At 38.4% G+C, this 22659-nt stretch overlaps 2 protein-coding genes across 5 annotated transcripts in view; one reads left to right on the top strand and one right to left on the bottom strand.

The window, feature by feature from the left end:
* Positions 1–19754, top strand: part of si:ch211-186j3.6 (neural-cadherin) — a 244695-nt gene extending 224941 nt beyond the window's left edge. For both annotated transcript variants that reach the window (XM_042728157.1, XM_042728156.1), the window contains exons 29-33: positions 3918–4182; positions 5748–5928; positions 7573–7817; positions 16320–16474; positions 17531–19754. In XM_042728157.1, the coding sequence (XP_042584091.1) occupies positions 3918–4182; positions 5748–5928; positions 7573–7817; positions 16320–16474; positions 17531–18076 (1392 nt within the window). In that variant the 3' untranslated portion in view covers positions 18077–19754. The remainder of the gene's footprint in view (positions 1–3917; positions 4183–5747; positions 5929–7572; positions 7818–16319; positions 16475–17530) is intronic.
* Positions 19755–21526: 1772 nt separating this feature from the next.
* dpy19l3 (dpy-19 like C-mannosyltransferase 3) overlaps positions 21527–22659 on the bottom strand; it is a 42950-nt gene continuing 41817 nt past the window's right edge. For all 3 annotated transcript variants that reach the window (XM_042728153.1, XM_042728154.1, XM_042728152.1), the window contains one exon: positions 21527–22230. In XM_042728153.1, the coding sequence (XP_042584087.1) occupies positions 22042–22230 (189 nt within the window). In that variant the 3' untranslated portion in view covers positions 21527–22041. The remainder of the gene's footprint in view (positions 22231–22659) is intronic.

Genomic DNA, 22659 nt, shown 5'->3' with positions numbered 1-22659 from the left:
TCCAGTCTTCAGTGTCAACTGATCCTTCAGAAATTGTTCTAATGTGCAGATTTGTTGCTCAAGAAACATTTTCTTTTTATTATTATTATTATCAAAAATGTTGAAAATGGTTGTGCTTTCTTTTGATGAATTGACAGCTCAGACTTTTGAACGCACGCTGCTTATAAATTCTTTGACATTTTAAGTTGTATAAATTAACATTAATGTAATATGAAAAAACATGAATTAACTTTGATTATATTTATAAATTAACATAAACTTGGATATTATACCAGAAATACTGAGCATCCTGCCAACACCCTCTGAAGTGATTTTTTGTAATGAATGTTTTAAATGTCTCCTCTCTTTCCCTACAAATTTATGCCCATGAAATGTCCTTACAACAAATGAGGAATGTCGACCGCTGCCATATAAAGATTATTTGTTCTTGATGTGCTCTGTAATAGCAGCCCATCTGCCAGACCCCGCGAACGTTGTTGCAACAGCGGTGCAATGTGAGAATTTGAATGGAGCAACGAGTTTGTGTTTAATCATAGAGGCATTAGTATGCGTCTCCCGATCCGGTTGATACACTTGCAGAATGCATGCCATCTACCCTCTCACTCCAAGGCTGTCTCATTTTTTCAAGGTTTTTTTTTTTCTCTCAACACCTGCTTTAAAATGATGCAGTCGGATTGCTGATTGCTGCTTTGTTTCTCTCCCTCTCACTTCTCTCTTTTCCTCTGTCTCTCTATCTCTCCCATTTAAATCGTGGGTGATTTATCTGTGGCATGAATTAGACATGTCTGTGAGACAGGCTAGAAGACATTTTATATCCTCTAAAGTGGCAGGCTACAGATTTCATTACCTGCTTATATTGTGATTCTTGCAAGGCTTCGCAGCGGTGCAGGAACTGATGCTGCCTTTGTGCCATGTGCGAAAGATTAAAACTTAATCTCCTGCTGTGCTCCTCTCAATTACCTTACCAATAATGCTAATTGATGTGATGTGCCAATACCCATTTAGCATTGCCTGTTGTGTCTGATTATGATGCATCTTCTCACTGAGACATTTTCAGCAAGGTGTTCTTATCATCAGCGGATGAGGAGGAAATGATAGTGTGATCATCTAATTTCTTCTCAAGAGACTTAGCCACAGATCCATTAGTGGCAGCGGAATATCAATGTAGTCTGTGTTTTTTTCTTTGAATTCAAGGAATTCTCACTCAGAACTTGTTTAGAGCTTACTGACAGATGTAGTGAGTTGGTTTTATCTGGTAATATTAACCATGACACTGGAATACGACCCTATTCGCAGGCCAGAGAGATGCTGCTTTTAAAACATACAGAAGAGATTTAAACTTGGTGAGATACATAATACAGATCCAAATGTTAAATCATATCCAGGTCATTATGTAGTAGTGTTTTTAGAGTTTTGAAGGTTTTGATGATAGACAGCTCACAGAAAACATTTGAATACATTATTTGAGACTATCTTTCCATTTTGAGAATAAGCAGACAAACCAAGAAATGGACCTCTAAAACAGTGGTTCTCAATCTTTTTGGCTCCGACTCAAATGTAATCATTCCAGGAGTTGTGAATGATCTGCAAGATTACCACTCTAGCCAATCCAGATTTACTGGAAAACATGATTTACTGGATTTTTAGAAATATATATTTTACTTACAATTTCTACCTGATAAAATATTTAGTGCTTGGCATAGCTGGAAAATGTATATTTGTTGTAAAAAATAAAAATAAAATTGCCATTAGATTTTTAAAAATGTGTTAATTTACATGACTTTCCCAGGTATAGAATTGACACTTTTAAAAGGTTACCTCATAAATGTACATACAGTGCCCTCCATAAGTATTGGGACAGTAAAGACAAAATTGCTCTGTTTGCTGTGGAGTCAAGAAATTTTTAAATAAGATAAAAAGATGAATCTGAGACAAAACTACAGAATGTCACATTTTATTATTGGGTTTTCAACACACTTGTTTTACCATCTAAGATGATCAAAACACATTTATCTTCAAACACCATGTAAAAGTGGATTTTGCATCCGATGCCCCTTTTCATGAGCGATGAGGATCCCATCATCATTGCTACATGCCTTTTTGGGGGAAGTCGTGGCCTAGTGGTTAGAGAGTTTGACTCCTAACCCTAAAGTTGTGGGTTTGAGTCTCGGGCCAGCAATACCACGACTGAGGTGCCCTTGAGCAAGGCACCGAACCCCCAGTTGCTCCCCGGGCACCACAGCATAAATGGCTGCCCACTGCTCCGGGTGTGTGTTCACGGTGTGTGTGTTCACTGTTGTGTGTGTGCACTTTGGATGGGTTAAAGAGCATGGATTCTATGGGTCACCATACTTGGCTGTATGTCACGTCACTTAATTGTTTATTTATTTTATTTCTGAGCCGCTGCCTCCCTTTCCTCTTCAGAGAAAACACTTCAGTCCTGATTCAATACCTGTTGTCTCATCTATTTATAGCATATCGCCAAAAAAGGGTTTATTTAATGATTCCCAAGATTTTGCCATGACACTGATTGACGATGTCTCATATTTTTTTTATACGTAACAAAATATGAAAAGGTGGTTGGGGAACCCAGGCATACTTAGCGCTATGCACTTAAGATCCAATGATCCATGATTAAATGTCTTTTAATTCTTAAACATGCAACTTGGCAGATGGCTTCACCTGCAGCTCCAGATGATGACATTGGTTTCTGGATCATTGGGTGCATCATGGAGACATGTTTCACACCAACTAGGGAAGAGAGTGAGCATTTGTGGGGTAAATCTTAGGGCATGAGGAAAAAGCCCAAAGATTTTCCATGGGTAGATTAAAGTTAATGTACTTGTTAATTAGTACGCCTTCAGGTTTTAATACCTACCCAGCATAGCAAAGCCTTGAAATACTCTAACAATCCGGTTTGAGATTATTCTCATGAGCTGTACTGCAGGTGAAACTGAGTAGGTTGCGGGAGAGGTGGAAGGTCCCAAGTTTACAGAGGTCAACCGTGTTTGTGTAAACTGTTTACAGTTGTTGCTGAAATGTGAGAGAGCCTCACTGCCTTTTGCATCATTGATTAGTCCTGCTTTTTACATCACCACAAAGCCAGGATCCAAAATGGAGGCTAGCAAATTATGCTCTCTGGGACACAAGCAGAAACACTCTGAAATTAAAATGAAGGTTGGGGCTTTCTTCAGGAGATCGGCCAGCCGCTCTCATTTGGTTTGACAATGAGCCGCTCTCATTGTCAAACATGGCATTTTCTTTTCTCCAGGTGTGGAGCTATGGCTAGTACCCACATGCTTGTAAGTAAAACCCTAGTTGAATTATTGTTATTAGACTGTTAAAAATAAGGCATTACAGTGAAGGGTTTGTCGGATATTGGATGATTCAAAGCATGAAACTTCAGGCTTTTATATCGTACTTTGATATTACACACTTTTTATCCTACAAACCCTCATAAATAATACAGCTTTCCTTAGAAACATTTGATTTATAAGGAGCAATTGGTTTAAGAAGAGCTCACAAAGGGAAAGAGAGAGTGAAAGAAAGTCTCACAGCTGACCACTAGAGAGTCAGTGAGGCAATATAAGAATATAGTGGCAAACCTCACTGACACCATATTGAATTCCCTGCTCCCACTGTCTCTAATTAAAGGGCTGATATGTTTAATTCTGTTAGTGCTCTGTCGTTTTATCAGATCCTGCCCCAGTCTGATTTCTTAAGTCCCCGTTGGGTCTATCTCATCCCATACTGAGCCTCTCTCTATACTTCAATACCACTATTTCCATAATTTCACCATTGTTCTTTGTCTCTGGCACTATTTTCGACAGATTCCTCAGATAATTTACAAAATTATAAATGAGTTTATTAACTGAAACCATTCTCTCTCTCTCTCTTTTTCTGTTCCACTTTCTCAGATCTATCAGGGTCTTTTAAGTGTCTTCTACAACCTCGGTGATGGGGACTTCAACTTGACAATGCCCTCTTATCGTTTAGACAATGGAGAGTGGCATGATATTCACTTAGATCGGCATGACAATGAGTTGACCCTGCTTCTGGATGGCGGGGGAGGACGGCGAGAGGTCACGGGATCACCGGGTCGCAGTCGGGAGATTGTTATTGATCCCGCTGTGGTGATGTTGGGCAACTCATTCCCCTCAGGACACAACAAGAGCTTCCAAGGTAAAGTACAGGAGTGCTCCTGAAGCTCAACTCTCCAATGACACATGATGCAATCCATGTTGTACTATACTGTACACTGCCATTCAAAAGAGAAAGTCTAAGTAATATACGATAAAAACATCAGGGCTGTGAGAAAATTAAAATAACGAATCACAAATAATCTCTTATTCATCTGTTTTCTTCGAAACAATACAACAACAGATGCACAATTGCCTCCAGACCTGTCATTAACTTGCTAACAACAAACAAGCTCAGGTGTCTCATTAAAGTGAGAAGAAACTGCTTGTTGAGACTGTCTTCACTTGCTTGTGCAATTGTTTTTAGCCTCTTTCCTAACATTGCTGCTAATGCTAAATGAAGTATGAGTTTTAAAAAACACATTGCTGAGAAAAAAAAAAAAAAGGTTAAGAAATGCTATTCTAGATCCAAACACATTGTCTAATTTCTGTTTCACCTTGTTCTCTTGTGTCTACATTAAGAGAAATCAAACCTGGCACAAATGATGGAACTGGCTAATAAGCATCATGGCGTTAAAAAACTTACCACACTACACAAAGTTGTACTTTCAAAGCAGCAACTTGGAGTTAATGGAATTATTGCGTGTGCTTTATTGTCAATTCTTCCACATGTACAGTACATACATACAGAGAATCGAAATTGCGTTACTCTCAGACCCCCGGTGCATACAGATAACACTAACAGTAGAGCCTAAAAACTCTAGATCAAATATAAAATATAAGATAAAACTATACAATAAGGTATAGTTTTCCACACTACACAAAGTTGTACTTTCAAAGCAGCACCCATCTCAGAGTTGATTAGCAGTCTGTCCAGAGCTTCTCACAATAGATGAATTGGTTACAATAAATGAAATGGAGTCAATATGTCAAAGTGTGCATGGTGAGCTGTGGACAACTCCAATAAACACTGTAGCATGACATTTTAAGCTAACAAAAATGCTGCGTCCCATGGCCAGAAAAATCCAATCACTGAGTTATATCATTGTGAAGTAGACTACCATTTTACCACTAATCCAATCAGAGTCAGAGAAAGGACTTCATCAGCACATGTGTACATCAAGCAGATGACTCTGTACAGCTTTATCAGCTAATTCATACAGCAGTTCCTCTATCTGTCATGATTACACACTATTGTATTGGCAATAATGAAAAATTAATAGGAACGATTAATTCATAATAGCCTCAAATGCACCTTCAGTGTAGAGGGGAAGTACAGCTAGCATAAAAACTGACTACGGGAGGGAGACAATGACATGTGACATGAAAGAGAAGAGGAGGTGGAATAGTTCCCTGCACGCAGGCACGCTGGTTAGCCTGAGGCACACACTTTGTGTGTTTATTAAATGGACTCTAAAAGTACTTTTCATAAAGGCTCAGAATATGAGTGGATCATGTTGAGCTCAGTTTATCTATGTGTGTGTGTGAGTGTGTGAAGAAGCAAATGTATGTTATGTAGGTGTAAGAGGAGGTTTCACACTTTATGCTATATTTGTTCTGTAACATGAAACATGTTGGCTTTTGTTTTGTTTTTCCTTATTGGCACAGGCTGTATGCGGGACCTGAGACTCAATGGGCGGTTTATTCCTCTGGACGGTCAGGCCAGAGAGGGGGTGTCATTGGTCAGTTCTCAAGGTGTGTCTCTGGGTTGTTCCTCTGACTCCTGCCGGAAAAACCAATGTAGTCCCCCCTTTACCTGCGTGGACCTGTGGAGAATCCATGAATGCAGGTACACAAATACACACAGTTGTGGTTAAAAGTTTACATACACCTTGCAGAATGTTTATTATTTTTCCTAAATAATAAGGATCATATAAAATGCATGTAATTTTTAATTTTGTACCATCCTGAATAAGATATTTAGCCTAATAGATGTGTACATATAGCCAATAAGACAAAATAATAGTTGAATTTACAATAATAACCATGTTGAAAAGTTTACATTGTTTTTGTTTGTTTGTTTGTTTGTTTGTTTGTTTTGTGATGGTTATTCTTAAGTCTCCTGTTTGTCCTGAACAGTTAAACTGCACACTGTTCTTCAGAAAAAGTCATGCAGGTCCTGCATCTTTGGCATATTTGAACCCTTTCCAGCAGTGACTGTGATTCTGAAATCTATCTTTTCACACTGACGACAACTGAGGAACTCATACACAACTGTTACCAAAGGTTCAAACATTCACTGATGTGCAAGAGGGAAGCACAATTCATTAAAATAACCCTAACCCTCCAAATTGTACTTATTGTCTAATGGTAAACATTAAAGTGTTCTGTAGCTTCTGAAGGGCAGTTCTAATTGTTGAAAAAAAAATTAATTTGCATGAATTTTTTAATCTTCTTCAGCCTGTTCACGAGAAGAAAGGTGGTTAGTTTGTTTTTTTTAATAATGATGTGTTATATTCTGATTGTTTTATTAGTAGTGGGGTGCTATTAGCCTTATGCACTTTGGCCCTGGGGTTGTGTGTCAATACGCCTCAGTCAAAGGCAGATAGGCAGGTATGATATACTGTATGTGGGCTGCTCTTCACCCCGGACCTATCCACTGTCCTCTCTGGCAGTGAAAGCTGCGCAGCTGCTGTGCATTGATTGTGTCTATGATTCTATGTTGTTGTTTTCTACAGGAATTGCCTCTGACTTGCTGATAGTTTTATAAGCACGCTCAGTGCTGGTCACATTGGATTTCCGCACTGTGTGCATGTATGCTTTCCCTTGAGATTTTTAGAGAGAACATCAAGATTTTTAGTCACATATTCAGACATATTTTGAATTCTTTCAGTGCTTTCAGTTTCTACACTGATCTCCAGGGCAAAGAAAAATTCAGCGTGTGATCTCAAGCTTATTTTATTCACACAGGGTTTTAAATGTACCAGCTCACTGTGAGCAGTTTTGCATTTACAAACATTGTGTGGAAATTTTTAGTTGTACAAAGGAAATTTCCATTGGCTATTGACCAGTGTCTTTTAATTTTTGCCCCACTAGCAGCACCAAACAAAACTGTCAATAAAATAAATTATTTAATAATTAAAATAAAATGTTTTATTTTAGTACTTTTCCCCCAAGTTTTAATTTAATTAAATTTTTTATCAATTTAGTTTTTTCCTGTAAAACAGTGTCCTCTAATTCCTGCACCACTAGCAGCACCAAATAATATTTGGTTTTAAAGGGTTTCTAAACAGGTTTTTCAGATACTACCTCTAGAGGAAGTATTGGAAATAAATGTACACTTTACCATTAATTAAAGAAACAACTAACTTCCAAACCTGAATCATTTGTGTTATTTATGTTGTCATCAGTTATTCACAATTTTTTTTTATATATATATACATATATAACCATTTGATTAATGCTTTTCTCTCTTTGTGTCCTTCATTCGCAGGTGTCCCCCAGGTCACATGGTCAAGGCAAACTCCACTGGTAAATTCTGTGTGTACACGCTCTGTGCCAGCCGCCCATGTCACAGGGGCACTTGTGTGGCACAGTCTCCCTCCAAATTCACATGCCACTGTCCAGAGGGCTACCGCGGCCGGCACTGCGAGGTGACGCTGGCCGTCTACCAAGACGACGTGGGCCTCAGTTTCAGCTCCCTCTTTGCCATATGCATCTGCTTTATGGCCCTACTAGGTATCTATCTTCAGCATGTGCTCTTAAAAAATATTCACCTTCATAATGTTACCAACATGGTTTGTTTGTTTTTGTCTAATTGGTTCACCTATGTTATTTTATGGGCCTATATCTAATATTGGTGACTAATAATAATTATTGTCATAATACCAGTGCTTTATTGGTGCTGCTGCATTGATGAATGGGAGTTGCTTTTAAACCCTTGTGCAGTGAATCACACTCATGGTGTTCGCGGTCAAAAGTGACCAGACATCTGAAATTTAACTTTTTTTTTTCTTCAGTAAAATTAATCTAACATATTTTTGTTCAAAAATATTTTTTCTTTCGTATTTTGAGATAATTTTGTGGTAATTAATATTTATGCAATAATTATTATATTTTTCCCCCATTGAAAATAGTACAAAAAAGTAAAAAATAAATAAATATTAAATTAAATTAATAGATTTAAATGTACATTAAGGCATTCTCAAAGACTATTTTTTTTTTGCTTTAAATGTTGATTTTCTAAATGTTTAAATGTTGATTTACTAAATTATTTTACTAAATGTTGATTTGAAGTGTCAGTTTTTGAGTTATTATTACTACAGTCAAACCTGAACACAGAAAACATTTTGTTATACAAAACATTAAAAATCTATAAAAATGTAACAAAAATAAACAGAAATGCTTTGTCATAGCTTAATCCTTCTGGGTCTGATCTGATTTCAGCGTCTTATTTCAGTTTTCTGACTCATTTTAACTATATGGTTATAGCCATACTAATTCATTTGCGTGTGTATAATTATGTGTGTGTGTGTGTGTGTGTGTGTGTGTGAGTGTGTGTAAGTGAGTTTGTGTGAGTGGATGTGTCTATTTGCACTCTTGATGTTTTAGTGTAACCCCTTACTTGCTGTCCACTTTTTTACTAAATTGTAGTTAAAATATTGATTTTATTTTACATAGTTGCTGTGTTACAGGCACACCTGTTCACAGGGGTGTGTATGTACAAGTGTGTGTGTGTGTGTGTGTGTGTGTGTGTGTGTGTGTGGGTGTGTTGATTTTGCATGTTTTAGAGTTTCACCCCTTAATTGCTGTGCAATTTGTAGATTGTACACACAAATATTTTATGTATTTTAAATTTTTTGCCATTTCCCATTTATTTCCTATGATTGGTCATTTTTACCGAAGACCAAGAGTGTGACTTTTTAATTTTAATTTTAATTTTTTAAGTACTTAGCTTTTTTGAATCATGCATACATTTCTTTTGTGTGTGTTCACATACCAAGTGCCATAAAAGTCTCTAAGTTTCGTACCATTCCAATGAAGCTACGATTTAAAAAATTTCAAAATGTGACCGAAGACCGCACAAGGTTAAGAATGAGCTAATCAGCACCACTACTGGTGAACTTTACAGTTTTAATGAACAGTTAATTACTTAATTGTGTTTAATGATAATGTCTTTCTCAGTTGACAACAATTGTTGGTTTTCTGTGAAAAATTTGTTTCAGTAGGACGCTTCAATTAATGGATCAGCCCAGTCTTTTCAGTCACATAAATATTAACTCTGCTCTTCCTCCTCTGCTGAACCTTATGTATTTTTAAAACTTATTTTGACGGTTGGCACTTCAATATTCTTGCCCTGTGATTATTGATATGTATTTATTCATATGACTGTTCTGGCTTTTCCCATGTAGTAGCTTAGAGTTTGGTATAGCCTGTGTATATATTTCATACGTATGCCAAGGTTTCTATCAGTCGTGTTACCATGTGTTGCATTTTACTAGCATTGTCTGACAGCGGTAAAGAACACAGTCTACATAATCAATGATCAGGACTGCTGAAACTTGTATTAACTCCCTTCATTCTGACGTCCTCATCTGCCTGCATGGCTGCGCTCGGCGAGGCCAAAGGGAACCAAACAATCTTTTTCCTCCTCTCACAGTTTCGTTCCATTATAGATTTGACATGACCTTATTCATTCTCAGCTCCAGTTGCTTTTTAAAGTGTTAATTACTTGATTTGTAGGCACACATTGTGCTGTTTACCCAAGCCGGGCTGGAAATTGAGATCAATGCACTAGGGTTTTGGGCAGAATTTCAATGGTCCCGACTGTCCTCAACTGAATTTAAGTAGCCCGTAACGTTTTTAACCCCCCCCCCCCCCCACCACCACCACCACCACCACCACCACCTTCATTTTTTTTTCCTTCTTTGTTTTTCTGCATTCCATCCTGCCGGTTTGGAATGATTCCAAATGGAGACAAGTTCTTTGTTTTTTGGCATTCCATCCTGCAAGTCAGAGAAATATGGTTTTCTCTGCCATACGAAGGGCTTCGGCACAGCATAAAGAATAATTTTTTCTTCCTGTAAGGCGGTTAATAGGTTTAGCATACCGTGCTAACACTACACCTCCACCTAACCAATCAGGCCTCACTCTTCCCCACTGAAAAACAGCCCCTTGCTGACTAACATATCATAAACATCAAAGAGGGAAATGTGGTGTAATGGCTCTGAACAGGAATTGGATTGTTCTTGTATTTGCAAAATTTGTCGGTTTATTGTGGTGTCTAAGAATATGTTTACACAACAACAATGTACTAAAAACGGAAACATTTTACCTTTGTGTTTATCACGCACAGACAACATTGTTATCAAGTAATCCCTGTTCACATGGATCCGTGAAAACAACTTAAAACACTGTATTATGCATGACAGCCCAGTAGTTGTCACCTTGTTAAGAAACTCTACACCAATGCGTAATGTGCACATTACTGTTTTCTCAAATACCTCAATGTCTCAGTGTAAACAAAAATAGTGTTTTGTTTACACTGAGACAATTATGGAATCGTTTTCACAAACTTGCACTTTGAAACCCGGTTTCAAAAGTTTGCATTTTCAGGCCTCCAAAACACCATTGTCATTTAAATAAACAGTTAAAATACATTAAAAAAAGCCCCTAAGAGATTATGTGACTGTTATGCTCTGTACTTGTTAATTTATAAATCACAAGAGAATTCAACACTGGATACCGACTCCACGATCATAATTCAGTGCAGCATGCTGTCCAGAGAACCCACTGTGGAGAGGGATCACTTGTCCTCTATTACACCTGGATTGTGAAGTATCTTTCTACAGCAGAGCTGATATGCAGATTTGACATTCACACAGTGTAGATGCTCACCTGCGGGAATAACCACCCATCATAACTTCAAAAGATGGACTTGAATGATTATGGTTTATAGTGCTCTTTGACAATCTCTCTCTCTGTGACTCTCAGGGGATCCTTTTTTAATGTCTGTGTGAAAAGTTTCTTTCAGTTAAGAGACTCTCAGCAAAGTGTCAGTACCCCATCACCATTTTCCATGCATTTTGGTGATATCTACTCTGAGATTAAAAAATATGCCCCATTAGACTTTTTATACCTTCATTTAGATCTCAGGACTTCTGGATTTTTCTCATTCAACTAAACCAAGTCTGTCAAATTTTGTCTTTTTATTTTCCACATCCTCATTTTCCTAATCAGTAACAATTGAACATTTAATGTCATAATGTGTTTTAAAGCTGCCACAAAGTTTTTAGAATTTGCATTGCAGTTGTCATTTTGGGTGTCCAAAACCAGTCTAAGGTGTGCATAGTAATGATGCTTTTAATAGCATGTGATTTCTTTGAAATGTTGCATTATGTCAGTTTTGAATGAATGGTTTTTGAGAAAATGCATACAGACAGTGTGCTGAAGTATTATATGCACATCACACGCATACAGATCAAGCATCTGAAAGCTATACAGATATGCTGTCAGAATATGAAGGGATAACTGGAGTATATATTTTTTTCAGAGTAAATGAGAATTATATCTCATTAGTTTTTTAACCACAGTTTGAAGAAAGTCATAATGTGAGCCATTTGTTTAATTAGCCACCTAATGAATACAGCTGTCATGTTTTAATGTAAGAAAAGTGTCATGTCTTAAAATACTGAGTGCAATTTATTAACCTGAATTACCTCAGTTACTCACAGTAAACTGATTGCTCTGACTTTGCTTTTTTTTTTTTTAATTACAGTCAAGTATTCAAGTTTAACTAACAAATTTATCTTTAATTTGACTTGCTGTGCAGAGATTTGTAGTTCTGAGTTATAAATTAAACAAACTACATTTTACAAAGATGAACCATTTAAAATGCTGTTGAGCAATGTCTTGTGTTTTTCCAAGCCTAGAGAGAGTGAAGAAAACATTTTCTATCAAAACTTTTCATCAGTTTTATGTTGAGCAAATGATGCTAATTTTCTCTTTACTAACAGAAGATTTATACTAGTGCTGTTAATCAATTAAAAAATAAATAATTAATCACATATTTTTCTGAAATTAATTGGGATTAAACCCAGCTAACGTTAAACTTTTTAAATCTACTTTTATATTGCAATAATTTCACATTCAATCTTCAAATTAATGCAGAAACAACAAAGACAGAATATTTTTAATATTTGTTAAATAGCACATTTTTTATAACTGGAAACGATTATCACTGATATCAATACTACTGCTGGCTCTAGGAAATTGTTCTTTTTTTTCTCTAATATTTAACCATTGACTGAAATTGAATAAAGTTATCAAACATTAAATTCTAAATTAATTATAGATGAATCCTTAAAGCTACTAAAGTTATTGATTTCCTCTTTTTTTTCTTTTGTTCTTTGATTAACAGACATTACAGAAGCTTGGTTATTATGTTATTCAGTTGCTATTACTTTAAATGTGACGCGAATCTGACACGCATGCCCGTTGTTTTATTTGCACTTTAATATGAAATGATACAGGCTACAGCGGCCCCACCATATATGTGTGTGCAATTGAAAAGCACACGCTTCGAGAGCAGTAGCCTATAACAGCTGACAGGACAGGAAAACTAATTTTTACTGACATACTGTATGGCCTGAAACATCTCATCTGGCCGCAGTTCACTACTGTTCTACTAAAGCTCCCATGTCACCTGTACCATTTCTGTGCTCGTTTGACTAGCGCCTGGCGCTGAGGCAAAGTGGTGAGGATTTGATCTGATGTGATTTTATGGGCATTATGCATTTGTATAGTTAAAATTCTTGTCAAGAAAGAGAGAGATAGAAGCAGCAGTAGCCCCGCCCCTGCATTAACTGTGTCAGATATTTTTAATGTTGTTAAACTGGAAAAATCTGCATTAATGCTAATTTTGACAGCACTAATTTTACATGTTCATTAAGGTATTATTTATTACCTTTATTAAGATTTTTATTGTGAGGACTGTTGGCTTGTCAATATGTGTAGTAGAGTTCAGGTTTTTCTGTCATTGTGAGGACAAGTGGTCCATAACGTAGGCAAATCCAGAGACACAAAGTCAAGTCAGTGCAAAACATGCTGGATTTATAATATATATATATATATATATATATATATATATATATATATATATATATATATATATATATATATATATATGCCCTAATATATATATTCAGGGCATTTAAGCCAAGTAGTGGTGAGCTTCAAAACTCTGATCATGAGGTGTATAGTGTGTGTGTGTGTGTGTGTGTATTGTGTGTTATTATGTGATAGTATGTAACCTTTATTATTGTTATCTTTCTCTGGTGTACGTGTGTAGATTAGTTCATGTGATGATAGCAGTAAATGTCAGTATCATATGGTCATACTGATTTGAAGCATTTGAAGTTGGATAGTGTTTCCAGAGACGTTGAATGTACGTGTGAAAAAGTGACCAAGTGGTCATCACATGTTTTTTTTTTAAATATATTTCAGATCCCGATCTGGATATTCTTTAGCTGGATTGCATTTACAACTGCATTCTATTGTGTCTCAGGTGTGATCAGATAAAGACCTAAAAAATGATGGGATATTGTTTATTAAATGAGGAAACCAGATATTGAGACTGTTACTTTAAGTGTTACACTCTGTTTTTCTATTTTTACTGACGTATAAAAATAGAGCATGATGGAACATTAACAACCCACTTTGTCAAAGTGGCGGATAATTATTATATGTAGCACAATCTTTGTATTACAAATTACTTGTATGCAGATTATCTAATGTGGTTAGAATTTGTAATCTGATCACGTTAAGAAAAATAGCTGCAAAGTGTAAGCAATAGAGAGAGAACAGAAACATAAGAAAGAGAAGTAGGAGTAAAGTTTTCATATGTGGTCTAAGCGACCGGGTGCATTTACACATGGGCAAGACTTTTGAGGGTTTGAGAGACTGGATAGTTATCTGATTAGTTAATTAATTGCCCCCAAATTGTGGTAAAGATAGTCAGTGAAAAAAAGTTAAAATATAGAGGAGACAATGCAAATGAGAACAGCGAGATGAACAACGCAGAATCTTGTCTGTAGAGCATTGGGTAACTCATTTTTTAGTTTCCTGATTAGTCTTTTCTTCCTTCTCATCCTTTGTGATTTTCTGTATGGTAAAAGAAATTCAGGGCTGCTTTTGGACAGTGTCAATGCTATTACATTAATAATCACATATATTAAATGGATGAACAATGCGTTTCATTTAATAAAACCGAATGCTTTGCCCAGGCATTGATTTATTGTGTTTTCCTTGAGAAACAATAAATTTAATGACCATGAGAAATCATCATTAACGTGTTCTGTTCCAGTGTTTATCAGAAACCTTGATAGATATTTAAACAGCTCGTTTCAGGCTTTGCTATCTGTGAAGCACTTGAAGAGAAAAACATTTCTCCACTGGCTAAAGGTCTGTTATCTTTAGAATTTCAGAGTTTCACATTGAGGCATGAGTTCATTCCATGGCAGAAACAGAAGAGATGCCTGAATGTCTTTCTATATTGCAGTGTTTATCATCTCTGCTGTGGAGATTAGGATGCTGGGCTGGTCTTGGGCATCCTGAGAGAGGTCTGAAGGGTCAGATTGGAGGGTCATGTGATCGATGAAGCAGGCAGCGAGGAGACAGAAGGCTTGTCTGGAATCAGATGAAGGAGCCTCTCACTCAATATCAACCACACAAGATGCATTCAAAAAATTACTGTGAAAAGTTACACTGTTGGAGAGACAGAAATAGAGTGAGAGGGAGCAAAGCAGCGTTTAGGTCATTTTTAAGGCATATTAATGAAGACGACCATTTTTAGACAGAAATGGCAATTAAATGAGTCACATTTTGGAATGAATAAGGAATAAAATTCTATAAATTTCAGCCTTTTTTCTCATACAGTGCCTGGACAGTCTGACAGTTCAATAATGGTCTCGCAAGACTCTTAAAATTGTAAGTGTGAAACGTTTTTACACAAGTTCTGTATATCACACATATGCCACAGTTGTCTGAAGCCATTTTTTTCACAAATGATCTCAGTTGGATAGACACACTCCGTATGGCTTTCTGCGCCATCCTGTCATTATCTTCTACAAAGCTTGACAAAACTATGCTACAACACATGCCATATGTCAGAACAGAAATGGTCTTCCTCCATCAAGAAAACTTTTTCTGTTTGCAAATGAGACATTTCATCAAACAGTTAGGGTGCATTTGATTATGGAGACTCTCCAACCTCACAGTTGAAATCTTGAACTCACTTCATTGTATTGATTGGAGGACAAAACCGAACTAAAAAGTATTTTCACTCCAAGCATTTGCCTTTCTTTGGTGGTGACACTGTGTGACAAATCTTTAAAAAGAGCAGATATTTGATGTGCAGTTGTGTGTGGTGCGGTTACCGGCGAGGATTGAGATTGTGGGGTGTCAGAGTGTGATTTTCAGTCTGTTAAAAGGTATCGGTGTGGAATTGTGCTGCGAGGCTTTCAGTTAAGTGCACAAATCCTTTAGATTAATCCAAAAGCAGTTATCAAGCTCTCTGACAAGGCCATGATGAGACCTTCCCACAGAAATAGTGCTTTTCTCAGCCTCTTTATGGTCCCTTCGCCACATGTCAGGTTCATATGTCTTGGTGACTTGAAATTCTAAAACTGGAATTATTTACGAGGTTATCCTTAAAACAATAGGCGCATATTATCCCTGCTGAGGTAATGAAGTGGAAGCAACAGAAGGAAGGGAAAGAGAATATCTCAAAAGATCTGAAGATTGAAAAAGATAAAACACAAAAGAAGGTAAATGGAGAAGAGAACTGAATCGAAAAGAGAGAGACAGAGAGAATAGTGTGTTGGCAGATTGAAGTGTACTGGGCATTTGATAGCAAGATAATATACTCTAAAGGTCAGAGTGGTGCCAAGAAGGATTGATTCAGCGAGCTATACTTGACACGAGCCTCTGTGCTCACTGAAATAATCTGTCTGTGGCAAATCAAGGCCATGTCTACAAAGTCATCACTCTGACATCAAGCCACCTTAGTGCCAGGGAAGCACAACCTGCAGGACATGGCAATGTGCTTTCACAGGCTGGCTCGCCTAAAAGTAGTTCAACCTAATCTTGGAAAAGGGACAGCATTTCTGCAGATTGTAATGTAAAGTGATCCTTGATCAGAACAATCAAGGTGATCCTCAACCACTTTCTGTTTCCCCGCAGTGCTGCTGTTGGGGATTTTCCTGTACACGCGCTGGCGGAGCTATAAGGGGCTGAAGGAGGGCGTATATCACGTGTCTGCACACCATGACGGATGGGAGGACATTCGAGAGAACGTGCTCAACTACGACGAGGAGGGCGGTGGGGAGGAGGATCAGGTGAGCGCATGACTTCTGTTAAAAAATTGATTTCAGATCACAGGTCAGAGAATCGGATGCCTGCTTCCAACACAGGAGGACAAGCGAGCGCTCAAAGTTACTATGACAACTTGTACAGGCTGTCATGCATCCACGTCGCAACACGGCACCCTTGTCAGTTTGTCTCTATGACAACCTCTAACATTTAAATAATGCATTCTGATGCAGATGACAAGTGGCTTCGCTGAGTGCAGAGAGAAGGTGCAATAACTAGTTTTTTCGAAATGTGGCTTTTATTTTCAGAAACCCACCGAACTAGAGGTTTGGGGTGTTTGATGTAACCGCCGCTCCTCTGATCTCTCTGAAGTACGTGGGTGTAGATATGTTGCAGGATCTTTTATTCTCATATCTGCCATGCATAAAATCCTGTTACATGATTATCAGATGCATAGTGGTGCTCTGATACTCTCCATCTGATGAGGCTTCACACATCTTCCTCATCATGTAATCAATTACGCCCACACCCATGTCACCCACTCCTCCCTCTCTGTCTTTCTTTCTCCTCCTCCTCCTCTTCGTCTATTTTTTTCCTCAAGTGGCATTATATGTTTTTCTTCCTCCCCTGAGAGCTGCACCGCTAAATAACGTGAGGAATCATCCTTGGTGGAATGGGATTAATGTTGATGTTCAATGGGAGAAGGGGACCGGTGTCTTGTTTTGTTGCATTGACTGAGTGTGTAATGCCGGCTGTGCTCTTCACTGCATCTGTCAGGATTCTTCCTCTCAGGTGCAGGAAGATGCACACAAAGGTGTTAATCAGAATGTGGTGTTAGCACTTTGAATCCGGATCAATGCCATTAACATTTTGGGGGATAATATATTACATGATGAAGAAGTACAGACAAGCAGCTTATTTTGTCAGTGAGCTTGGTCTTATTAGACGTAGCAGTTTTTGTGGCAGACGTTGTTGTTATTACACCAGTTCCTAAATGTAATGGCACATTATGTAATGCTAATGATCTTGTTATTTGCCAGCGCTTTATGCATTTCATTTCCCCCTCTCTTGCTCTCCTTCAGAACGCCTATGATATGGCAGAGCTCCAGAAGTCCCTGCAGCCCAGCCCGGCCCAGTCGGTGCAGTACAGCCGGTCGCGAGCCATCCATCACCACCCTCCCTCCCAGCAACAACAGCAACACTTTTATCAGCCTGACCCCCCCTCCAGAGCAGGCACAGCCACCACCACCTCCTCCATCTCCTCAGGAACAGCCACCATCCGTAGGGACGTACCCCCCTGCCGCTCTCCGGCTCAAGGCCAGACTGCAAATCCCAGCAGAGCGGCCCAGCTGGCCCGCAAGAGCTTGTCGTTCTCCAGTCAGGACCTGGCCCGCTACCTGTGTGAAATTATCCGTGATGCTGACCAGCACCCAGAGACAGCACCCTTCGACTCGCTGCAGGTCTTCTCCACCGAGGGAGGTGGGTCACTGGCCGGGTCACTGAGTTCCTTCAGCTCCGCTGGGCTGGAAGAGGGAACGGCAGCAGGTCACGAGTGTTTGAAAGAGTGGGGGCCACGCTTTGAGAAGCTGAAAGCGCTCTATGAGCGGGCCGAGGGCAGTGACCTCTAAGGAACTGCCGGGAAGAGTTCCTGCAGCGTGAGGAGAGGAGGGAGACCACTAAAGACTTGTCTAAAAACCAGAGGGATTTTTCTTACGCCAAAAATACCTACGCTTTGGCTTTCTCTGGATGCATTACTTCATGCAAGACACTCCCTCTGCCTATGGAGGTGGGTGACATTTGGGACTCTCAATGAGCAGCAAATGGGATGTGATAATCCAGGACACAGCAAGTTGTGGTCATGGTAGATTTAAAGCCCGGAACGGGCATCTTTATTAAAGTGACTTGCAGATGACAATGATTTTAGTGGAACCATTTGTTGTCTTTGTGACCATCATTGGCGGAGCGCTTTGGATGTGTTCTATATGTCTGTTTGGTCTATATGTTCTTAAATAAAAGAAAGATGGGAAGAAAAGTAAACAGCCGTGCTCAGATGTGACTAGGAAGGGGTTTGTCCTCCTTAACGGGCCGCATTCTGAAATCAGGTCGCCACTTGTTCTGTCCGGGTGGCCACTTGTGTTCATCAATCATAACTTCATACTTGGATACTCTTGATATTTTTTTCTATTTGCTCAGCCCTCCGCTTAGATTCTATTCACTCAGATGCGAGGATGAAAGAGGCAGTCTGCGGGAAAAAAAGACCAATAAAAACTGAAGATGTTTGAAAAACCATGAGGAAAATGAAACAGAAAGCAGCCTTATTGTTTGGCATTTTAGGAGACGTTCCTTGGGAATACAAATTGTGTCCTCTCTTTCTAGCCAAAAAGGAGCGAAGGAACGGCTGGAATACAAATGTAGCTGAGGGACAAGGCTGAGTGGCTGGCATGAGATGGAAGTTTTCTGTAGCTGTAAACTATCGAAAACTCTCTTGGCTCTCACGCTTTGCTGAGCGGTAGCAATCAGAGTCTGCCAAACTAAAGAATAGCCATTAAGACAAATGAACGAATGTGTGTATTGTTCCATGCGATCAACTCAAACGTGATATCGAGCTCTGCTGGAGGAGTTTCCAGCTCAGGAGTGAGCTCACAGTCTAGTTTGCTTCCTTTCGAAAGTATCGTATTATTAACCAAACAAGCTTACCCGACTGTATCGTCATTTCCTGTTCTACTATAAATAACCCCTTGTATTCCATCACATTATTCGGCACTGCAGTGAAAGAAATGGGCCTCGGCACCAGGTGCATTCAGGGAGTGGTGGGCCAGTGGTTTCAGACCCTGAGCACCTCCCATGTAACATGTTTAATGGGCTTGTGAACGCATGTGGTGAGGCTGTATGGGGTGAAGGAAAAGCAAGGCAAGCTTGTGTGTGCACAAATGGAATAACTAAAAGTCTCCCCCCGTGAGGCCTCAAATGCCAACCTTGTATTTTATGCATTTTAAGGCAATGTTTTTTGCCCTCCTTTTATCATTTCGGTTATTTATTTATTTATTTATATATTTTCCGGAGAATGCCGTATGTGGAGCATGACAGGCTGGCTGAGGAGAGTGGAGCGAGTAGGAGTGTGTTAAAAGACATCAGAGTGCTAATCCTAATGTGAACTGATCGCTCACTGTCATGCTGTGAACCAAAGGATCATGGGAGTTGGAAAACTCGATGAAGAAGTCGTCACTCTTATTACGGATCTCAAAAAGTGCCAATATTTCCAAAGGCAGCAACAAGAGTAAAAAAAAAAAAAAGAGGTTTTCAAGTTGAAGCTAAGAAATATAGCTGGAAGTGCAATGCTTGCTATTTCATAGAGTTAAAAAGAGGCCAACGGGATTGGCGCTTGGAGTCAACCTTGTAAGGGGATTGGGGAGGATCCAGTGCGAGGTGAGAGTATTCATGAATGAAGCATGATGGGCTCTGTCTTTGAATTACAGAAATCCTTATCTTACAAAACCAATTCCTCTGCAATTTTGAACCAAGGCCACCTGTTTATTTGTGTGAATATATACAGTACTCTATTTTGTGAAACAATGTTTTTACCTCATGTGTGCATATCAAAGCAAAGTAATTGCTTTTTAAAAATATATATAAAGGGATCTAATTCTGTTTAAAGCTTGTTTTTTCATGTATTATTTAATCATTCTTTAAGTTGGTAAAAGTATCTTGACATTTTGTATTTGCATCCTTTAAAATTGTTTTTTCTTTCTCAATAAATGGAGTTCTTCTGTTATGGCTTCAATTATACTTGAATACCACTGTTAAATACTTCTACATTCAAATGAAACAGCAGGGTTTTAAGTCTCTTGATGAATAAGTGGCCTATTTTATGTGGAAAATGAGCTGTAATTAGTTTGGAATAATGCAGAACATGAAATGAGAGCGGCCTAAAATCTCTGACCTGTATTTATCAAAATGCCTTTGTGATTTGACTTCAAATGACAGAAGTCCTTTTGTAGTAACAGATCCGCAGCATCCGCCATACAAATCTGCTTTAATACAAAAATGGAAACGAACATTGAACATCCAAAAACAAATCAACACTTTTGACACAAATGGGAACAATCCATCTGTGTGAAATACCAAAGTAACAAACTAGTGCAATGAACCGTACCAAAGAACTCTTACAGTTAAACAATGTCAGCATATGAAATCAAAGCACACAGCTCCATAAAGATCATCGCCTGAGGAACAATGTGTTGTGACAGAGATGTTGTGTTAAGCAAAGGTTTACATGAAAGCCGTCTGACAGGTAAGATAACAACAACAGATTCACCATATTATAATACAATTACAGAATGTCACAGAGGAGCCCTCATGCTACAAACCGAATTTGCAGAAAAGAAACACCATGTTTATCTTTAAACACTTTAAAGTTATTCAAACGGTTTTGTACCTCTGTACAAAGATATTCATCCAATATCATGGGGAAGAAAAAACAGCAACAAAGATAGGTAGGTAAGTAGGTAAATTTTGGTAGCACTTGAGGCCACTCATTTGACGGTCTTTTGAATGCACGAGTCGTTAGCGCAGCAGAGCTTATCCAAAAATGGAAAGGCACTTTCATACACTAAAGGCTCTTCCTTTAGAGCTTAAGAAGGAAAAATTAGCATCATAACATTGTTGACCATTCAGTATTTTTAACCACGTTTTAAAAAGACTCAAACTGAATATTTCAACCGAACTTCACAATTCAGGATTAAGGAAATGTGATGGGATATGTCTAACTTTTAAGAACACTTCAACTGTTCAGCTAAATTTAATGTTCCTCTTTACAACCTCAAATGCCTAAACCCTTTTTAATCATCTATTGTGTCAGTGATGACCTCCTACTTACGCAACTAATGCACAAAATAAATAGAGTCCAAAAAAAAAAAAAAAAAAAAAAAAAAATTTTTTTTAAACATAATTCACCATTTCTAGATCGAAGTAAATGTTGCAACATTTATTCCTACAATTTATTCTTAGTAGTATTTATGGCACTTTCTTTATGCCCATGAGTAAGGCTGGTTCTTTTTTTTTTTTTTTTTTTTAAAAGGAGGATGTGGAGGATCTTGACACAGTTTCTACTTACCCCAAACTGCTCTTGTTAATTCCAATTACAAAGCATTGTTACGCATTGCTATTTCCTTGTTTGATTTAGTTGGAAGTGTGAAAGGAATGAGGCTGTGAAAACAGTTGTTGCGTCTTTAGTTCACATTGTGTGTGAAATAGCCTAAATGTGTGTTTGGTGGAAGGGCATGTGTCAAAAGAGATGTGATGATCAGAGAGCGAGAGAGTGGGGGGGTGCGACAGACTGAGAAAAAGAGCTTTTGCTCCCGTCTCTCCATGTTAAACTTGAGCTCCTGTTGCAGCAGACCGGCTCAGAGCAGATTTACACACACAAACATGCACCAAATCATCTAGTGCATGCTGGCTCGATCAGGCATCTCTCCAATCTCTCTCATGCACACAGCTGCACACACACCTGCTACTATCACACACCCATTGAACATTCCAGATGAGGCTTTTATCCATCCAGTGAAGTTGGGCGACTGCTGTTGAGGAATGAGCATTATGGACCATTCTCAGCTTTGTTTTTCTTCTTGAGTTTCTTGAGTTTGTACACATGAAATGTCTTGTTTTTAAACACTCGTGTGAAGAGGGTTGAATATGGAGTCATGTCGGTCTTAATGGCCTCACAAAAACGCGGGTGAGTCGCCAGGATGAGGTCCGGCTCATTTTCACCTGGGCCATCCATGATCTGTAATGAAAACACATACACAAATCAGTTTTGAAATGGTGCTTCTTTTCCATAAGCTAATATTTTTCTACAGTGAAAAATACAAGGCATATTCTCAGATAAAGAAGAGTCTAAAAAGCCTTCTTTTAAAGAGCATTCCACTTCTTTATCTTTCAAATCTTAGAGAAATTGTGCCCTGAGGTTTTTTAAACATTTACTTTGAGATATATTCCCAAATTAACAGAAAGGCCTTGAAATGCTGCTGTGAGATCATTTAAGCACCCAGAGATAGAAGGAACGGCCACCCATGGGAGAGATCAGAGCGAAATCGAAAAAAGAAAAATGAATAAATAAATTAAAATATCCCACACAACACATGGCTGTTTCTGGGCCATTGGTATTACATATACACTCCTTCTTTGGTAGTTCTGTCTGCAATTAGCAAGCTTT

Source organism: Cyprinus carpio, chromosome B7 (assembly GCF_018340385.1).
Source record: "Cyprinus carpio isolate SPL01 chromosome B7, ASM1834038v1, whole genome shotgun sequence".
Lineage (NCBI taxonomy): Eukaryota > Metazoa > Chordata > Actinopteri > Cypriniformes > Cyprinidae > Cyprinus > Cyprinus carpio.
The sequence above is the reverse complement of the archived record's forward strand: the minus strand, read 5'-3'. Positions and strand labels throughout refer to the sequence as shown.